This window comes from Falco biarmicus, chromosome 7 (assembly GCF_023638135.1).
Source record: "Falco biarmicus isolate bFalBia1 chromosome 7, bFalBia1.pri, whole genome shotgun sequence".
In the NCBI taxonomy this organism is placed as follows: domain Eukaryota; kingdom Metazoa; phylum Chordata; class Aves; order Falconiformes; family Falconidae; genus Falco; species Falco biarmicus.
In genome coordinates, this window is record NC_079294.1 from 2691787 (window position 1) to 2704715 (window position 12929).

General features: G+C 53.8%; 1 protein-coding gene across 2 annotated transcripts in view; it reads left to right on the forward strand.

The window, feature by feature from the left end:
- The first annotated feature begins 5572 nt into the window (after nucleotides 1-5572).
- Nucleotides 5573-12929, forward strand: part of CREB3L1 (cAMP responsive element binding protein 3 like 1) — a 47075-nt gene continuing 39718 nt past the window's right edge. For both annotated transcript variants that reach the window (XM_056347499.1, XM_056347500.1), the window contains exon 1: nucleotides 5573-5862. In XM_056347499.1, coding sequence (XP_056203474.1) covers nucleotides 5755-5862 — 108 coding nt within the window. In that variant the 5' untranslated portion in view covers nucleotides 5573-5754. The remainder of the gene's footprint in view (nucleotides 5863-12929) is intronic.

Here is a 12929-nt window from a genome sequence, read left to right on the forward strand (position 1 = left end):
CCTCATACTGAAGTTCCTCTTCATTATTAGTCACCCTGAAAGTTGTCTGGTTCTCCAGGGAGATTGCCAGAAAAACAAAAAAAGGGGGATGGGGGGTGGGGGGGTGCAGGGAGCCTCTGCTCTTTCTGAGGTGTAGAGCAGAGAGGGCAGACTGTGTGTGACAAGGCAAGGCAACATTCTTAGCCCGCCATGAAGAAGTGAAGGAGGTACAAAGAGATTTCTCCTCCTTTATCAGTTACCTTCAAAGTGGTGAGTTTTCAGTTCTCAGCTTGTGTTGTAGTGCCCATTTACAGTTTGGAGGCTTTGTTTTCTGACATACCTAATCCTGCTGCAGGCAGCTCAACTGCATCCCCAGGAGGCTGAAGGAGTTCCGTGGAGGGATGTTCCTAGGGTCTGGTGTCTTCTATTCAAGGCTTTCCTTTCCCCAGGTCTTGCATTCCCTGCTTCCCTGCCTGTCACTCACTCCTGTTTGCAAGGCCAATTTAAATCTACCCAAGGGCCTTAAGTTCACCCCAGAAAGAATAATAATTGCAGCGCTGAGCTTTGCGGCTTCCCTTTCATTCCCCACATAGCATTAGGGTGCTCACTGAAACCACAGCATTCATGGATCCTTGCCATATGCAAACATGCAATTAATACGCTCTTCACTTTCCCCTCTACAAGAGGGAGGAAAGAAGCACAAGTCGCAGTGTACGTTCCCTCAGCACACGCACAGGTGTGTGTGCCTGCACCTCGCCTGAGTGCTCCGGCATGGCTCACACCTAGCTGGGCTCGCTGGTTACCGACGAAACATGTCTGCTTGCAAGCAGGCGTTTAACTTGATGCAGCACCAGTTCTGTGTAGCTGCACGCGAAGCAACCTGCAGAACACAACTCGTGTCCTCCTTCAGCTGGGGCAGCGGATTTATGAACGCTCTGGTTTTACAGGTGCCCCCCCACCCCCGGCTTTAGCAGGGAGCTGGGCTAGGTGTGATCTCCTCGCTGGCTGCCCTCCCTGCCCTGCTGCTGCTCGCTGGTGGTGGGAGCAGGTGCGCTGGGCACCTGGCTGGGAGGCAGCACCCAGGAGAAAGGAGGAACTGCAAAGCAGCTGAAGCTGGCTGGAGGGAGACGTGTGTGAAAGAGAGTTTAAACCAGCATCTGGAAGGAAATCAAAGGGAGCCGGATTTCCCAGATGAGGCGGAGCAGAGGGCAGAGAAAGGCTTCAGAGCCTGCGAGTCCTTCCTCGAAAGTTACCTTTTGCTAGAGAACGTTCTGCTGGATTCCTCCTTTCCTGTCTTGACTTTTTCATGGGTTTTGAATTGTTCCCACAAAACCTAAAGGAAGAAATCACAGCCTGAGGGTTGGATATGCAACTACTCGTGCCATCACAAATGGCCTGTCTCTTACGGGGCTGTCAGGGGACTGCAGTGCCTCTTCTTTGACGGGTTGAAAGTCCCGTTTCCATCCTCACCTTGTTCTCAGTGGGACTTCAGGAGCAGAGGGGACCTACAACGCAGCAGTTGCTCCCTCTGTCTGTGTTGCACAAAATGGTGAGCAAAACCACCCCCAAACAACATAGTGAGAGGTAATTTGAATCCAGAGAAAAAATGGAGAGAAATAAAGGCAAGGCTGCTATAAAGAGCTACTGAAGAGCCAAAGCGTGGAGCCTGCACGGCTCCAGAAAGCCTTTGTGGCTAGGAAGATGGCTTGTGGCAGAAACCAGCTATTCCATCCCTATGAACGCCAAAGCTGGAAAAATAAACAGGACAAATGGTATCTTTCACCAGACTCGAAGTAAAAGCTCTGCTGTGGTGGCAGCCTTGGAGGCAGCCTGACCCCCAAAGCAAGCAGCGCTGACAGCGTGAGTCCTTCCCGTACCGCTCTCCAGGCTGCAGATCAGGGTGAACCCCAGGCAGGCGACCTCTCCTGTAACAACGGGGCCTGCACGCAGCCAAACAAAAGTCACTGACATAGGCAACTCGCCCCACATTCCTCAAGAAACACTCATCCTCGATGAGTTTGTGAAACCTCCTGGCTTGGTCTGGGGTGGGGGAACAGAAAGCCTCAGCTTTGCAGCCTGCAAAACGGCCTGGATTGCTGTCGGCATGTCCAAGGCCAGGGGCTGCTTCCCTTGTCTTGCATGTGTTGGTCACAACGGTGCAGGGTGAAGGCAAAGAAAATGGAAAATGGTATGATGAGAGGCTTGCGGTTCTCCCTCCGTGGGTATAAACGCAGGCAGTGTCGGGAAGGCAAGGCAGGATGGAGCACAGGAGAGCAGGAGCTCCTTCTTACAAGAACTGGGCTGCTGATTCACTTTTCAGCACTGATAAAATGAGCTTGGTTGTATATGTGCATTTGCAGTATCAAACGTTGCGAGGCCGGGATAGCTTATCTGCTCTCAGTTTGAGACTTGTGCAATCTAAACATGGTTGCTGTTTCAGTCTCCTGCTGTGATCAGATTGAAAATAAATCTAAATATAAAATCAGAGAAAATAGGGCTGAATTTGAGCGATCATGTGATTCAGCCCCTGCCCCACGGTCACCTCCTGATCTGCCATAGCTATGTCCCAAGAGATGGCTGCAGAACTTTTAAAGATTTATTTTTTAAAAGAAATTTTTTTCCCAATTTTTTTAAAGATGCTCCGGTGAGGGTGACATTGCTGCTTCCCAGGCGCTCGTCTCTTACTGCTTGTCCCCTCCAGTGTGGCAACAGAAGAGCAATTTGTGCCTGCAGCTCTTTGAGTGCCTAGGCTGTTGGCGTGAGTCATCTCTTTAGACCCAAGAAGCCCAGTTCCCTCGGTCCCTTTTCAGGGTTCACTTTTTCTCCAGCTGCTCCCTCTGCCCTCCTCTGGACCCAGCCCAGTGAGTCCCTGCCTTGCTCGAGGGGTGACAGGGTAGGCATGGTGTTTGAGCTGACGCCATGTCCTGCGCTGGTCCTCTGCAGAGCAGAAGGGGAACTTCACGTCGTAAAGGTTTCCCAGGAGGATTCCTACATCTATATCCCAGCATGGCATTTGCCTTTTTCACAGCCATGTGATGCTCAAGTGTTTCTAACGTAAAAAAACTGTAATTTTTTTCTTTTCAAGATTTTTTCTTAAAAAGAAGAGAGAAAAATGTTTTTTTCAGGAAAAATACCATAGTTGCCAGGTCTCTGCTGCAGCCGTGCCGCTCAGCCTGTCCTATCCCCCCACTGTGGGCACTCCCTGCCAGCTGCAGCAGCATGTCCAAGACTTTCTGAACTGCAATTAACTTCCCTCACACCATCAACACTTTCCCTGTCCCCAGGTCTCTTTTGGAGCACAAAACTGCTCGCCTGCAGAAATACCTCTCCTTTTTGGCTGCAGATGGTCAGCAGTGACACTCTCTGAATGCAGAGGTAACACTTGCGTCGCCTTTAATGGACTGCACTCGTGCCTGATGTGGGCAAAATGTCCGTTTCTAAGCTCTACACAAGTTCTAGGGATGGGGGTCCCATCAGAGCTCTCCAAGATGGGACAGAGCAGCTTTGCAGCGCAATACTGAGGAGGAGGGCGTGTTCTAATCCTTCCTTGCCTGCAGAGGTGAGCAGCGATAGACAAGGGAGCTGTGTCCGGGCAGTTCTGCTCAGTACTAAAAGTATTAAATAGAAACAGGGTCTCAGAGCAGGCAATTTCATTTTTTCCAAGATGTTTTAATCTTCCAAATGGACTTCACAATCCCTATCTGAATGTGCCAAAGCATTTTTCCTTCAGAGCGCAGACAAATTTGAAGGTTTGCTTTGCTTGACCTCTTCTGATGACACTGCCACCCATGCTGCGCAGTCGCTGGAGCTGACACCACCTGAGCTTCCTTGGCCTGGCACTGAGGATGAGTGCAGCATGTGGCCTGAGAAGATGATTCCTTGTGTTAACTTGCGTGAGGCACTGAACCAGGAACTCTTGGTTTCACTTGGTTTCATTGTAGTCAGGGAAGCGATACCCGCATGTGGTTGCAGCAGGTGATGCTGCCCCTGCTGCAGCTCTGCCCATGCTCCGTGACCCTGGGCCGGGTGTCCATCACCCTGCTGCTATCGAAGGGCTCGGTCCTCCCAGCCCTCGCAGCTGAGGACCCTGCTGGCTGGGGCGTTAAGGAAAGACGTCTTTCCCCTTGCTTGCAGATGAAGGTTTGCTTCTTGCTGAAGGGGCTGGACATATTTCTTCTCCCCATCATGCAGTGGCAAAGGTTTCGCTGTGTGTGTCCCCCTTTAAACCCACTGGCACCCACACTGCCAAAGAGGTTTCTTTATCATTAAAGGAGGAGGAACAGCATTTTCTCAGCACAGCTCTGTCCTGGCTGAATTTATGTCTCTGACCTTTTACCCAAAGGCTCTTTACACTTGACTGAAACGTAAAGTAAAAGTAAATGTAACTGAAAGAGCCCATTGTGCGTGCGGGTATAAAGGCTTTTGTGTGCAGGAGGCAGCACGCGGCTGCTTGTGCAACAAGTAGCCAAGGACCACCTTGGGTTGTGCAGTTAAGTCCTGAGACCCGGGGGGAGCAGAGCGAGAGCCGGGAGGGAGGGAGGGAGGGATGGAAGCCCAGTGTTTGGTTCAAACACAGGCTCCAGCCAGCCTCAACTCAGCGTTTCGCCACCAGGACCCTCACGGCTGGCAACCTGCAGCCAGGTTTCTGCCAGGAGAAACGCACCGCTGTCTTTGGGTTTTATTTTTCTCTCTGTGTGCCTGTGACCATGACAGACCCTCCTGGCAGCCAGGACTCCGGTCCGTTCTCTGTGGAGCCATGAAAGCAGGGACAGATTAATAAAACATCAGGGCTTCTTCAACAAGATTATTATAAGTGGTTTTCCTGAGTGTTGGTTGGAGTAAGGATCAGAGAAGACGGGGATCCATAATCCCATTTATCTGAAGCCATATAATCTTCCTGAAGCTCTTTAATGGTGTCCAACTCTTTAATTATGGAGCAGCCACATGGGCTGCTGCAGCCAGGCCTGCCTGCATGCCCGCGGCGGGGAGCGGGGGCGCGGGGCTTTCCCCACCGGCAGCTCCCCTCGGGCACTGCCCCCCCGCCCCCTTTCCGGGGATGCAGGGGGGGCCACCGGCCCAGCCGTGCTGCCGGCAGCTTTGTGCAGCTCACACAGCTGAGATCCCGCTGGGGGGGAACCAGCACCACCCCCGAGCCCCCTCCGCAGCGCTGGAGGGAGTGCAGGAGCCCCGGGGGGAGACTGGGGGGAGACCGGGGCGGGGGGGGAGTGCAGGAGCTCCGTGGGGAGCCCCGGGTGTGGAGCGCAGGAGCCCTGGGGGGAGCCCCGGGCGGGGAGCGCAGGAGCCCCGGCGGCGGGGGGGGGGAGCGCAGCAGACCCGGCAGGGGGAGACCCGGAGAGAGACCGAGGGAGAGCGCCTGAGAGCCGGCGGGGAGGTCGGCGCGGGGGAGCCCCAGGGGAGCGCAAAGGACCCGGGGAAGGGGCAGCCCCGGAGCAGCGGCGGGACCCGGCGCAGCCTCCCCGCCGGTGCGCGGTCCCGCCGCGGCCGCGCTGCCTTAAGGGGGTGGCGGGCGCGGCAAGTCCCGCCCCGCCGGCGGCCGGTGCGCGGCCGGGGGCGTGTCGGGGCCGGCGGCGGGGCCACCCGGCCGGCCCCTCGGCAGCGGGGCACTGACAGCCGCCCCGAGCGGGCACCCGGCAGCCGGGCTCCCCCGCCGCCCCATGGGCCGCCGCCGCCGGGGGGCGGGCGGGCGCGTGCCGCCGCAGTGAGCCGGGCCGGCGGAGCGGGGGGCGGCCGCCGAGCCCCCGCGCCGCGGGCACCATGGACAGTATCCTGGAGCCCTTCCCCGCCGAGCGGCTCTTCCCCGCCGCCGGCACCGGCTTCCTCGACCTCGGCGACTTCAGCGAGGCGGATTTCCTCAGCAATGTGGTAAGGGACGGCCGGCGGCAGCCCCCCGCCTCTCCCTGCCCCGCTCCCCCGGCAGCGGGGCCGGGACGCGCCGGCGGGGCTCGCTGCTGCGCCCCGGGGTCCTGCCGGGGGTGCTGCCCCCCTCCGCTGCGCCCCGGGGACACCGCGCCGGGCAACGGCGGGGGGGGTCTTAAAACGCGCTTTTTTGGTGGGGTGATGGCTGGGGGAGAAGCGGGCGGTCCCGGGCGGGGGGCGTGCGAGCTGCCCGTGGCCCCGCTCCGACCGCCGGCTGCCCCCGGGAGACCCTCGGGCTCGGCGCCCCCGCTCCCCTCCCCGTGCAACTTTTCCTCGGAGTGTCGTTTGGGAGGCGAAGCATCTCCCGCTCGGCCTTGAGGCCGGGCTGATTGGCTTTGGAGAGAAGGGTGAAGGGGAAGAGTGACTGCGGAGGGAAATGCGTTGCCGGTCCCAAGAAACCAAAGGGCCATGGTTCGCCCCCAGGGAAGCCGCTCAGCCTCTCCCAGGAGCCGAGTCCCCGCTCCAGCGCTGGCCCGCGGCAGGCGCCCGGCTCCTGGTCCTGCCCCGGCTGTCCGGGGGCGGTTGTGCGGCGGACCCTGCGGCCTCTCTGCCAGGGAGAACCCGGCCCTGGAGCAGGAGGGGTTTGGGCTGGGGGCATCATCCCGCGCTGGGCAGCGGGGCACTGCCGGCACCCGGGGCTCCGCCGGCCTCCGAGCAGCCGCAGCCCCGGACAGGGAGCCTGCCCCGGACAGAGGGGCTCCAGCTGCACCTTGTTACCCCCTGTCACAACGCTGGCACCTCCCGCGTTCCCGGGGCAGCCCTGAGTGTCCCTGAGAGGTCCCCTTGCAACGAGAGCAGGGGAGATGCCAGCAGCACAACGCAGAGCAGGGGACAGGGAGGGGAGGGCTGTAGCCATTAAACACCTGATGGATCCGCTTCTGTTTTGCTACGCGAAAGGTCTCCAAACCCTTCTGCGCTGCCTCCCTTGTGGAGGAGGCAGTAGAGATGCGGAATCTGCATAGACGTGAAGGCACCCCACTTGGTGTGTGGAGGCACTCCAGGTCTGGGAAAGACATCATGCCGGCAGCCCCATCTCTCAGAAACCTCGCCAGCTCCCGATTTCCAGGATACCAGGGTGCCTCAAGGGCTGACTCCAGCCGGGCTCTGCGGGAGGCAGCTCGTCCCGCTGCGCTCAGGCAGCCCTTCGCATGGCCCGTCACCCCGAGACTGAGCGCTCGCTCGCACTGCGAGGACGTTTGCTCACATCTGAGAGACCTGTTGTTAGGAGTCGCGTGCTTTTCCCTAGTTCTATATACATCCAATGTGGATGAAGCTATGCTGATATGAAGTGCTTTATGCCAGGAGCATTAATTCCCTGAGCGAAGTGAAAATAGGATGTACTGGCAGCAGCCCTTTCGCCTAGGTGCAATGCGGGCTGCGGTCAGAAGTCACGGAACCTCTAACCAATAGAGGTGGTGCCTTTTTATAACTTAAATACAACTTCTGCCTGCAAGCAGACCCTGTGAAAAAGAAGCTTTTGTGTAAGAGTGCCATCTGGTGCCACCTGCCAGGACAGTGTGTTTAAAGTGTGTGGTGGCCATGTGCAGGCTGGCTCTGTCCTGCCTTGCTTAAACGGCCTTTCTGCTTGGAGAGCTGCTTCTGCAAGGAGCCTACCCTTACATCACGTTAACTAGGTTGCAGTGACTCAAGCTTCGTTGTGCTCAGCTTACAAGTAGAAAGGATCTTTTTGTGTGTGTGGATTTTTTTCCCAACTGCCAGCACCACAAACTTCTGCTGGAGTGTGAGAGTCAAGCCAATACCTTTTCTTCCTGCAGATGATAAACACAAGAGATTCTGTAGCCACTTCTCGCCCACCAAATCTGTTGGTGATACAAGTGCCAGAACATAATACATCACCCTCTTTGTTCTCACTCTGCATGACAACATGGGGGAAGGAGCACACTCACATTTTCTTACTAAATCCAGCAAATCTCCCGGGATCTTGAGATGTGTTGAGAAGTTCTTTTTACATAGAACTGTGCAAAGCATCACCGTGCACAATAGCTCACAAAGTTGCCAGTGCCTTTGCTTCAAAGATGGGCAAACTTATCCAGATATTGTTCAGCAAGCATTTTTCTTAGTGCAGGCCAGGAATTTTGGCCATAAAATGCCAGTATGGAACTTTTTCTGAGGAAGATTTCCTCCGTTTGGAAAGGAAGTGGAAAGAAAAGATGGATGAACCTTATTGCAGAGGCTGTGCTCCTTTGGGGCAAGAATTATGCATCTCTAAACTACTCTCCTTTCCTGAACCTTGGCTTCTAATGAGTCATCTTGATCTTTAAAAAATGGTTCTCCATATTGTTCATCTGAAGTTGCGACAAAGAAATAATGAAGGCATGTGTGTAGCTGCAGCCTCAAAAAGGTCTGTGTGCGTGAAACAGGAAAAAAGAAAACCCAAACGATTTGAGTAAGTCTGGGGACTGCCACTCAGATGAACCTAGCCAGGCTGGAGCAACAGGCTGACAGAAACCCCATGAAATTCAGCAAGGACAAACGGATTCTTGCCCCTGGGACAGATGGAGTGACCCACCACGGGCCATGGAGCAGTGCTGGGCCCCGGCAGCAAAGGCAGCTAGCAGTCAGCAACAGGCGGGCGGTGGCAGATGGTTGGAGGGCAGTGATTATACCCCTTTTCCTGACAATCATAAAACTGTGTCTGAAATACCGTGTCCAGTTTTGGACTGCCTGGTACCAGAAAGACGTTGATAAATCTGAGCATGGCCAGAGGATGGTCACCAAGATAGCTGGGGGCTGGAGAGCTTCTGTGAGGGGAGGCCGAGGGAGCCGGGTGGGCTCAGCTGGAGGCAAGGTGGCTCCAGGAGGACCTGGCAGAAGCCTGCCTGCGCTGGTGGGGAAGGGATGGAGAAGATGGAGCCAGGCTCTTTCCAGAGTTGCCTGGCAGGAGGATAAGTGGTCGTAAATTGGAACGGGGAAAGTTTAGCCTGGGTATAAAGAAACAGCTTCTCACTGTGAGGAGAATTAGTGGTGGATGAGGCTGCACGGAGACACCATGGAAGCTTCATCTCTGGAGGTTTCCAGGAGCTATCCGGACAAAGCCCTGAGCAACCTGTATTTAGTGCTGGACCTGCTCTCAGCAGGAGGTTGGGCTGGAGACCTCCTGAGCTCCTGCCCAACTTGCATGAGTCTGCCATTATATGATGGGGTTTTCAGGTTTTTTGGAAAATCTTAGGGAAAGCAGAGTCTGCTTGGTACTTGGAGGGGAAATCTCCAAGGGACAGAAATGTTTCTTTTTACTTCACTTAGCTTGTGCTAACCAGACTTACGTGTGATGACTACATTATCAACAGCATTATCAGTCTCGTTTTGCTCAGGAGTCCACATACTGCTCTTGAACTTAGGCAGCTTTGCTCATCTTTTTCTGCCAGAAGGACGTACCGTACATGAAGCCGATCCTTCACACAGTGCCGGCTTACCAGTGTCACCTGTCTGCCTCCTGCCCAGCCCAGCATTTCTGGTCGTTCCTGTGAGCACCCATCTGTTCACTTATGGTCTATTACAGCTGCGCTCACGGAGCTCTTACTTTCTCTCTCAGCTCTTATCAGTGCCATGAAACTCTTCAAAAGCCTTATTTTTTGAGTCAGATTCACCACAGTGCTTCACTGGGTTTGTAACACTTCAGTGTCAGAATGAAGCCAGAATAAACCAGCCAGCCAGAAGTCATGTGTTTCTTTTTAACCCAGTACCTCAGTGGGTTTGTTTCTTCCTTATGTTTCTGTATTTTATAGTATGAAAAATACCTTCAAAGATGACTTTGGATGTTCATGTAAACACAGCTCTTTTTTTGATTCTATGGGTTTCAAAGCATATTCTTTACCTCTTTCTGAAAGAGAGACATCAAGGCAAAAAGAAATACCCTACATGCTAGTCGAGGTCTGCACTGTTAGAAGTTGCAAAATAGCAATTCAGGCTGTCTCGGTGGTGCTAACCCAGCTCCTCTGCAGGGCGCACGGTGACGTGCCCTTGCACTGTGTGATCCTATATGCCCAGCCAATGTGACAAGCGGCATCTTCTGAAGCCTACCAGGGGACAGCAGAATGGGAGAACCGCTTGTCTCTGGGGGTTACTCCTTGAGTGCAAACTGGGTTTTGTGCTTAATGTGTGCTGTTCCCTTTAATGTTGTCCCGGCCCGCAGAAAAGCGGAGAGTGGCAGGACTGTTTGTAGTGAGCAGGCTGAGAGCAGTGCTGGTGCAACTTGTGAGGGGAGCCTCCCCTAAAGATAAAGAGGGACTATTCACCATGAATGACCGCTGCTCTTGCAAGAAGCCTGTACACACTTCTTTTCCTCTTATGCCTACTACAGGGACATAAATAGCACTTTAGTGGTGCTTAGGTCTTGGGCTGACCTTTGGTCTGAGTTTCATGCTATGTAAGCTCCCTCTCACCATCTCCTTACACAGGGAGGACAAATTGCTCAGGCAGATCGGGTCATCCACTTCTCATTCCTTCCAGCTGCTCTAATGGGAGCTGGGTCTCTGGGATTGATGGTAGTCCCTCATGGGGACATATGCAGCATTTTGGGCCTCTGTTCCCATGCCTAGTAAAATTTGGTCAGTGACACATCCTTGATTAGTCAGCCAAGTACTGGGTAAGGCAAGACTTTTTTCTTTAAATTTTGCTTGGAACTTGTCAGTCAGAGATTCCTGTGGGATCTGGAGCATAGATACAGAGAGACCTGCTGGGGCCATCAGACCTGGCCTGATGGAAATCAATCCTAAAATAACAGCTCACAGACTTTCCTATTTCATTAGTCTCTTTGGATCCACCTTGTGGTTCTTCCACTTCATGTCCATGCTGCTCCTTACTGTCTCACAGCAGGACTTACACCTGCAAAAGTGCCAGCAGCAGGATGAAACCAGAGCTAAACACAGAAGTTCATGAGTCTTTGAGCCTACAGCATCATCACCATAGGGTCATCACCAGGAAACGTATTTCCATTTTGGTGACAAAGACAGGGAGAGACTTGAACTTCCTTTGGAAGACTCTAGGTCAATACTTTCTCCACAGAGACTGGGGATCGTTTGTGTGTCCCTCCTAGCTGCCAAGAAACTGATAAACATTTGGGATAGTCTTCCTAATAAAAATGTTCATCTGTTGGACAACTGTCTGCATCTGCTGGGCATCTGCTGGCCTAAAGGCTTGTCTCAGCTGAAGTGGGAGAACCCTTTGACTGCACTGGTAGGCCAAAGCTAGGAGAGAGGTTGCAACTCAGAGCAGGAGTGGAGGAGGAAGGCATGCATCCTCAACAGGGTTAAACAATGGAGACAGAGCCATCGTCTTGGTGGGGAGAAGCAGGAAGGACTTTGGTGAAGTGCTTGCAGAGTAAACAAAGGGAGGGCTTGGCAGGAGGTGGAAGCACATCTGTGCATACAGTCCGCTCTCACTGAGGGGGGGTGTCAGCAGCACCAGATGGGAGATGCTGGAGCTGTGTGCAGCTCAGGCCATGTCTGCCAAGTGATCCCCATCCCCTCTGGCATATGGCAGCCATTCCATGCCAGCACCACTTTCAGAGAGGAGGAGACTTGAGGTCTCATTTGTATAGATGAGACCATAGAAAGCCTCTGAGGCTGGCCCATTGGACCTCCTCCTGGTACCAGTGCAAGTGCCTAAGCATGGCATCTAGTGGCTTCTGAATCCCAAGACAAGTGTTGGGTTCATTGGTGCAAAGTGGCTTTTGCTGCTCAGGAGCCCATCTGGTGCTGCACCAGTCCCACCCCATGCTGCACTAGTCTCATTCGGCACTGTGCTGGTCTCATCTGGTGCTGCACCGGTCTCGCTGAAGCCTGGAACATAGCTGCCTCTGGTCGAGAGGGAAATTTGGAAAGAAGAGTGTTTTCTGAAGCAGCCCGTTAAAGGGAAATTTAGAAGCAGGGATTTCACAGCCACAGGTGCAGCCCCACTATTCAACATAGGGCCAGGCTGACACCTCTGCAGTGTACTCCTGTGTTTCCTCTGGGAAAGGTCTACTCCTGCACTTGCTCCTTTTTTTCTCAGCACTTCCCTGTAGGTTTTTAGACTGTAGAATTTAATTAGCATGTAGTATATTACTTACTTATTATTTAAAGTATTCTCAGTGTTAAAGGAAGCAAATGAAAATGCTTAACTCTCTGAAGCCGCCTTTGTGATGGCTACATGGCAGGTCCTCTTCCCATAGCCACAGGTAGGATTGTGCTTGATCTGAAGTGCATATTGTACCAGTGCATTTCAAGGCATGAGTCAACCCACGAAAGCCTGTGAATCCTTGTCCTGTTGTAGACAGTCCACTGCAGGAAACTAGATGGTTTGCAAAAGCCAGCTGGTGACTCTTCTTGCTGCAGAGTTACAGAGGAGCATGTAGGGCACCAGGGATGAAGCTGACCATTACAGCTCAGCTAAGAAATGGCCAATAGCTGTCTCTTGGCCTGGTTTGGCTGGAAGATTTCCCAGGGAAATTCCAGGTCTGTGCTGCAAGGTCAGGTGCTGTCACCTATGCTTCACATGCAACCTGGTGGCCAGCATTGTTGTTCTTCAGGAGAGGTGTCTGTCGGAGGAGCCAAGTGTGTGAGTCCTCACTTCCAGGCCAATCTCAGTCCTGGGATTCCTACATCCCACCAGTCCTACCCTTCTGCTGGGGACTGTATTTATCCTCCTTTACACATCTGAACTGCTGGCACTTCATGTCTCCACATGGGAGATAAGAAGTGAGAGCAAGGGTGGAACCAAAGCCACGCTTCTCAGCTGAGCCCCATGCTGGCACTGTGTCTGTCCCACTGCAGCAGGTGACTTCTGTGTGTGCAACTTTAGTGTAGTTTGGTATCCGCTGGCTGAAATCACTGATCCTGATTTCAGGCTGGCAATAGGACAGAGTGAGTGTTTGTGTGGAGCCCTTTTCTTACTCTTTCCTGTCTTTGGAGCTCAACTTGTTGTGTTGTGAGTCGTTAGTTGTTTTCTTGGGTTATCATCCCTCAGAGCAGAAATAGCTGAAAGGTTGTGAAGACCCGAGGGCATGGCCAGAG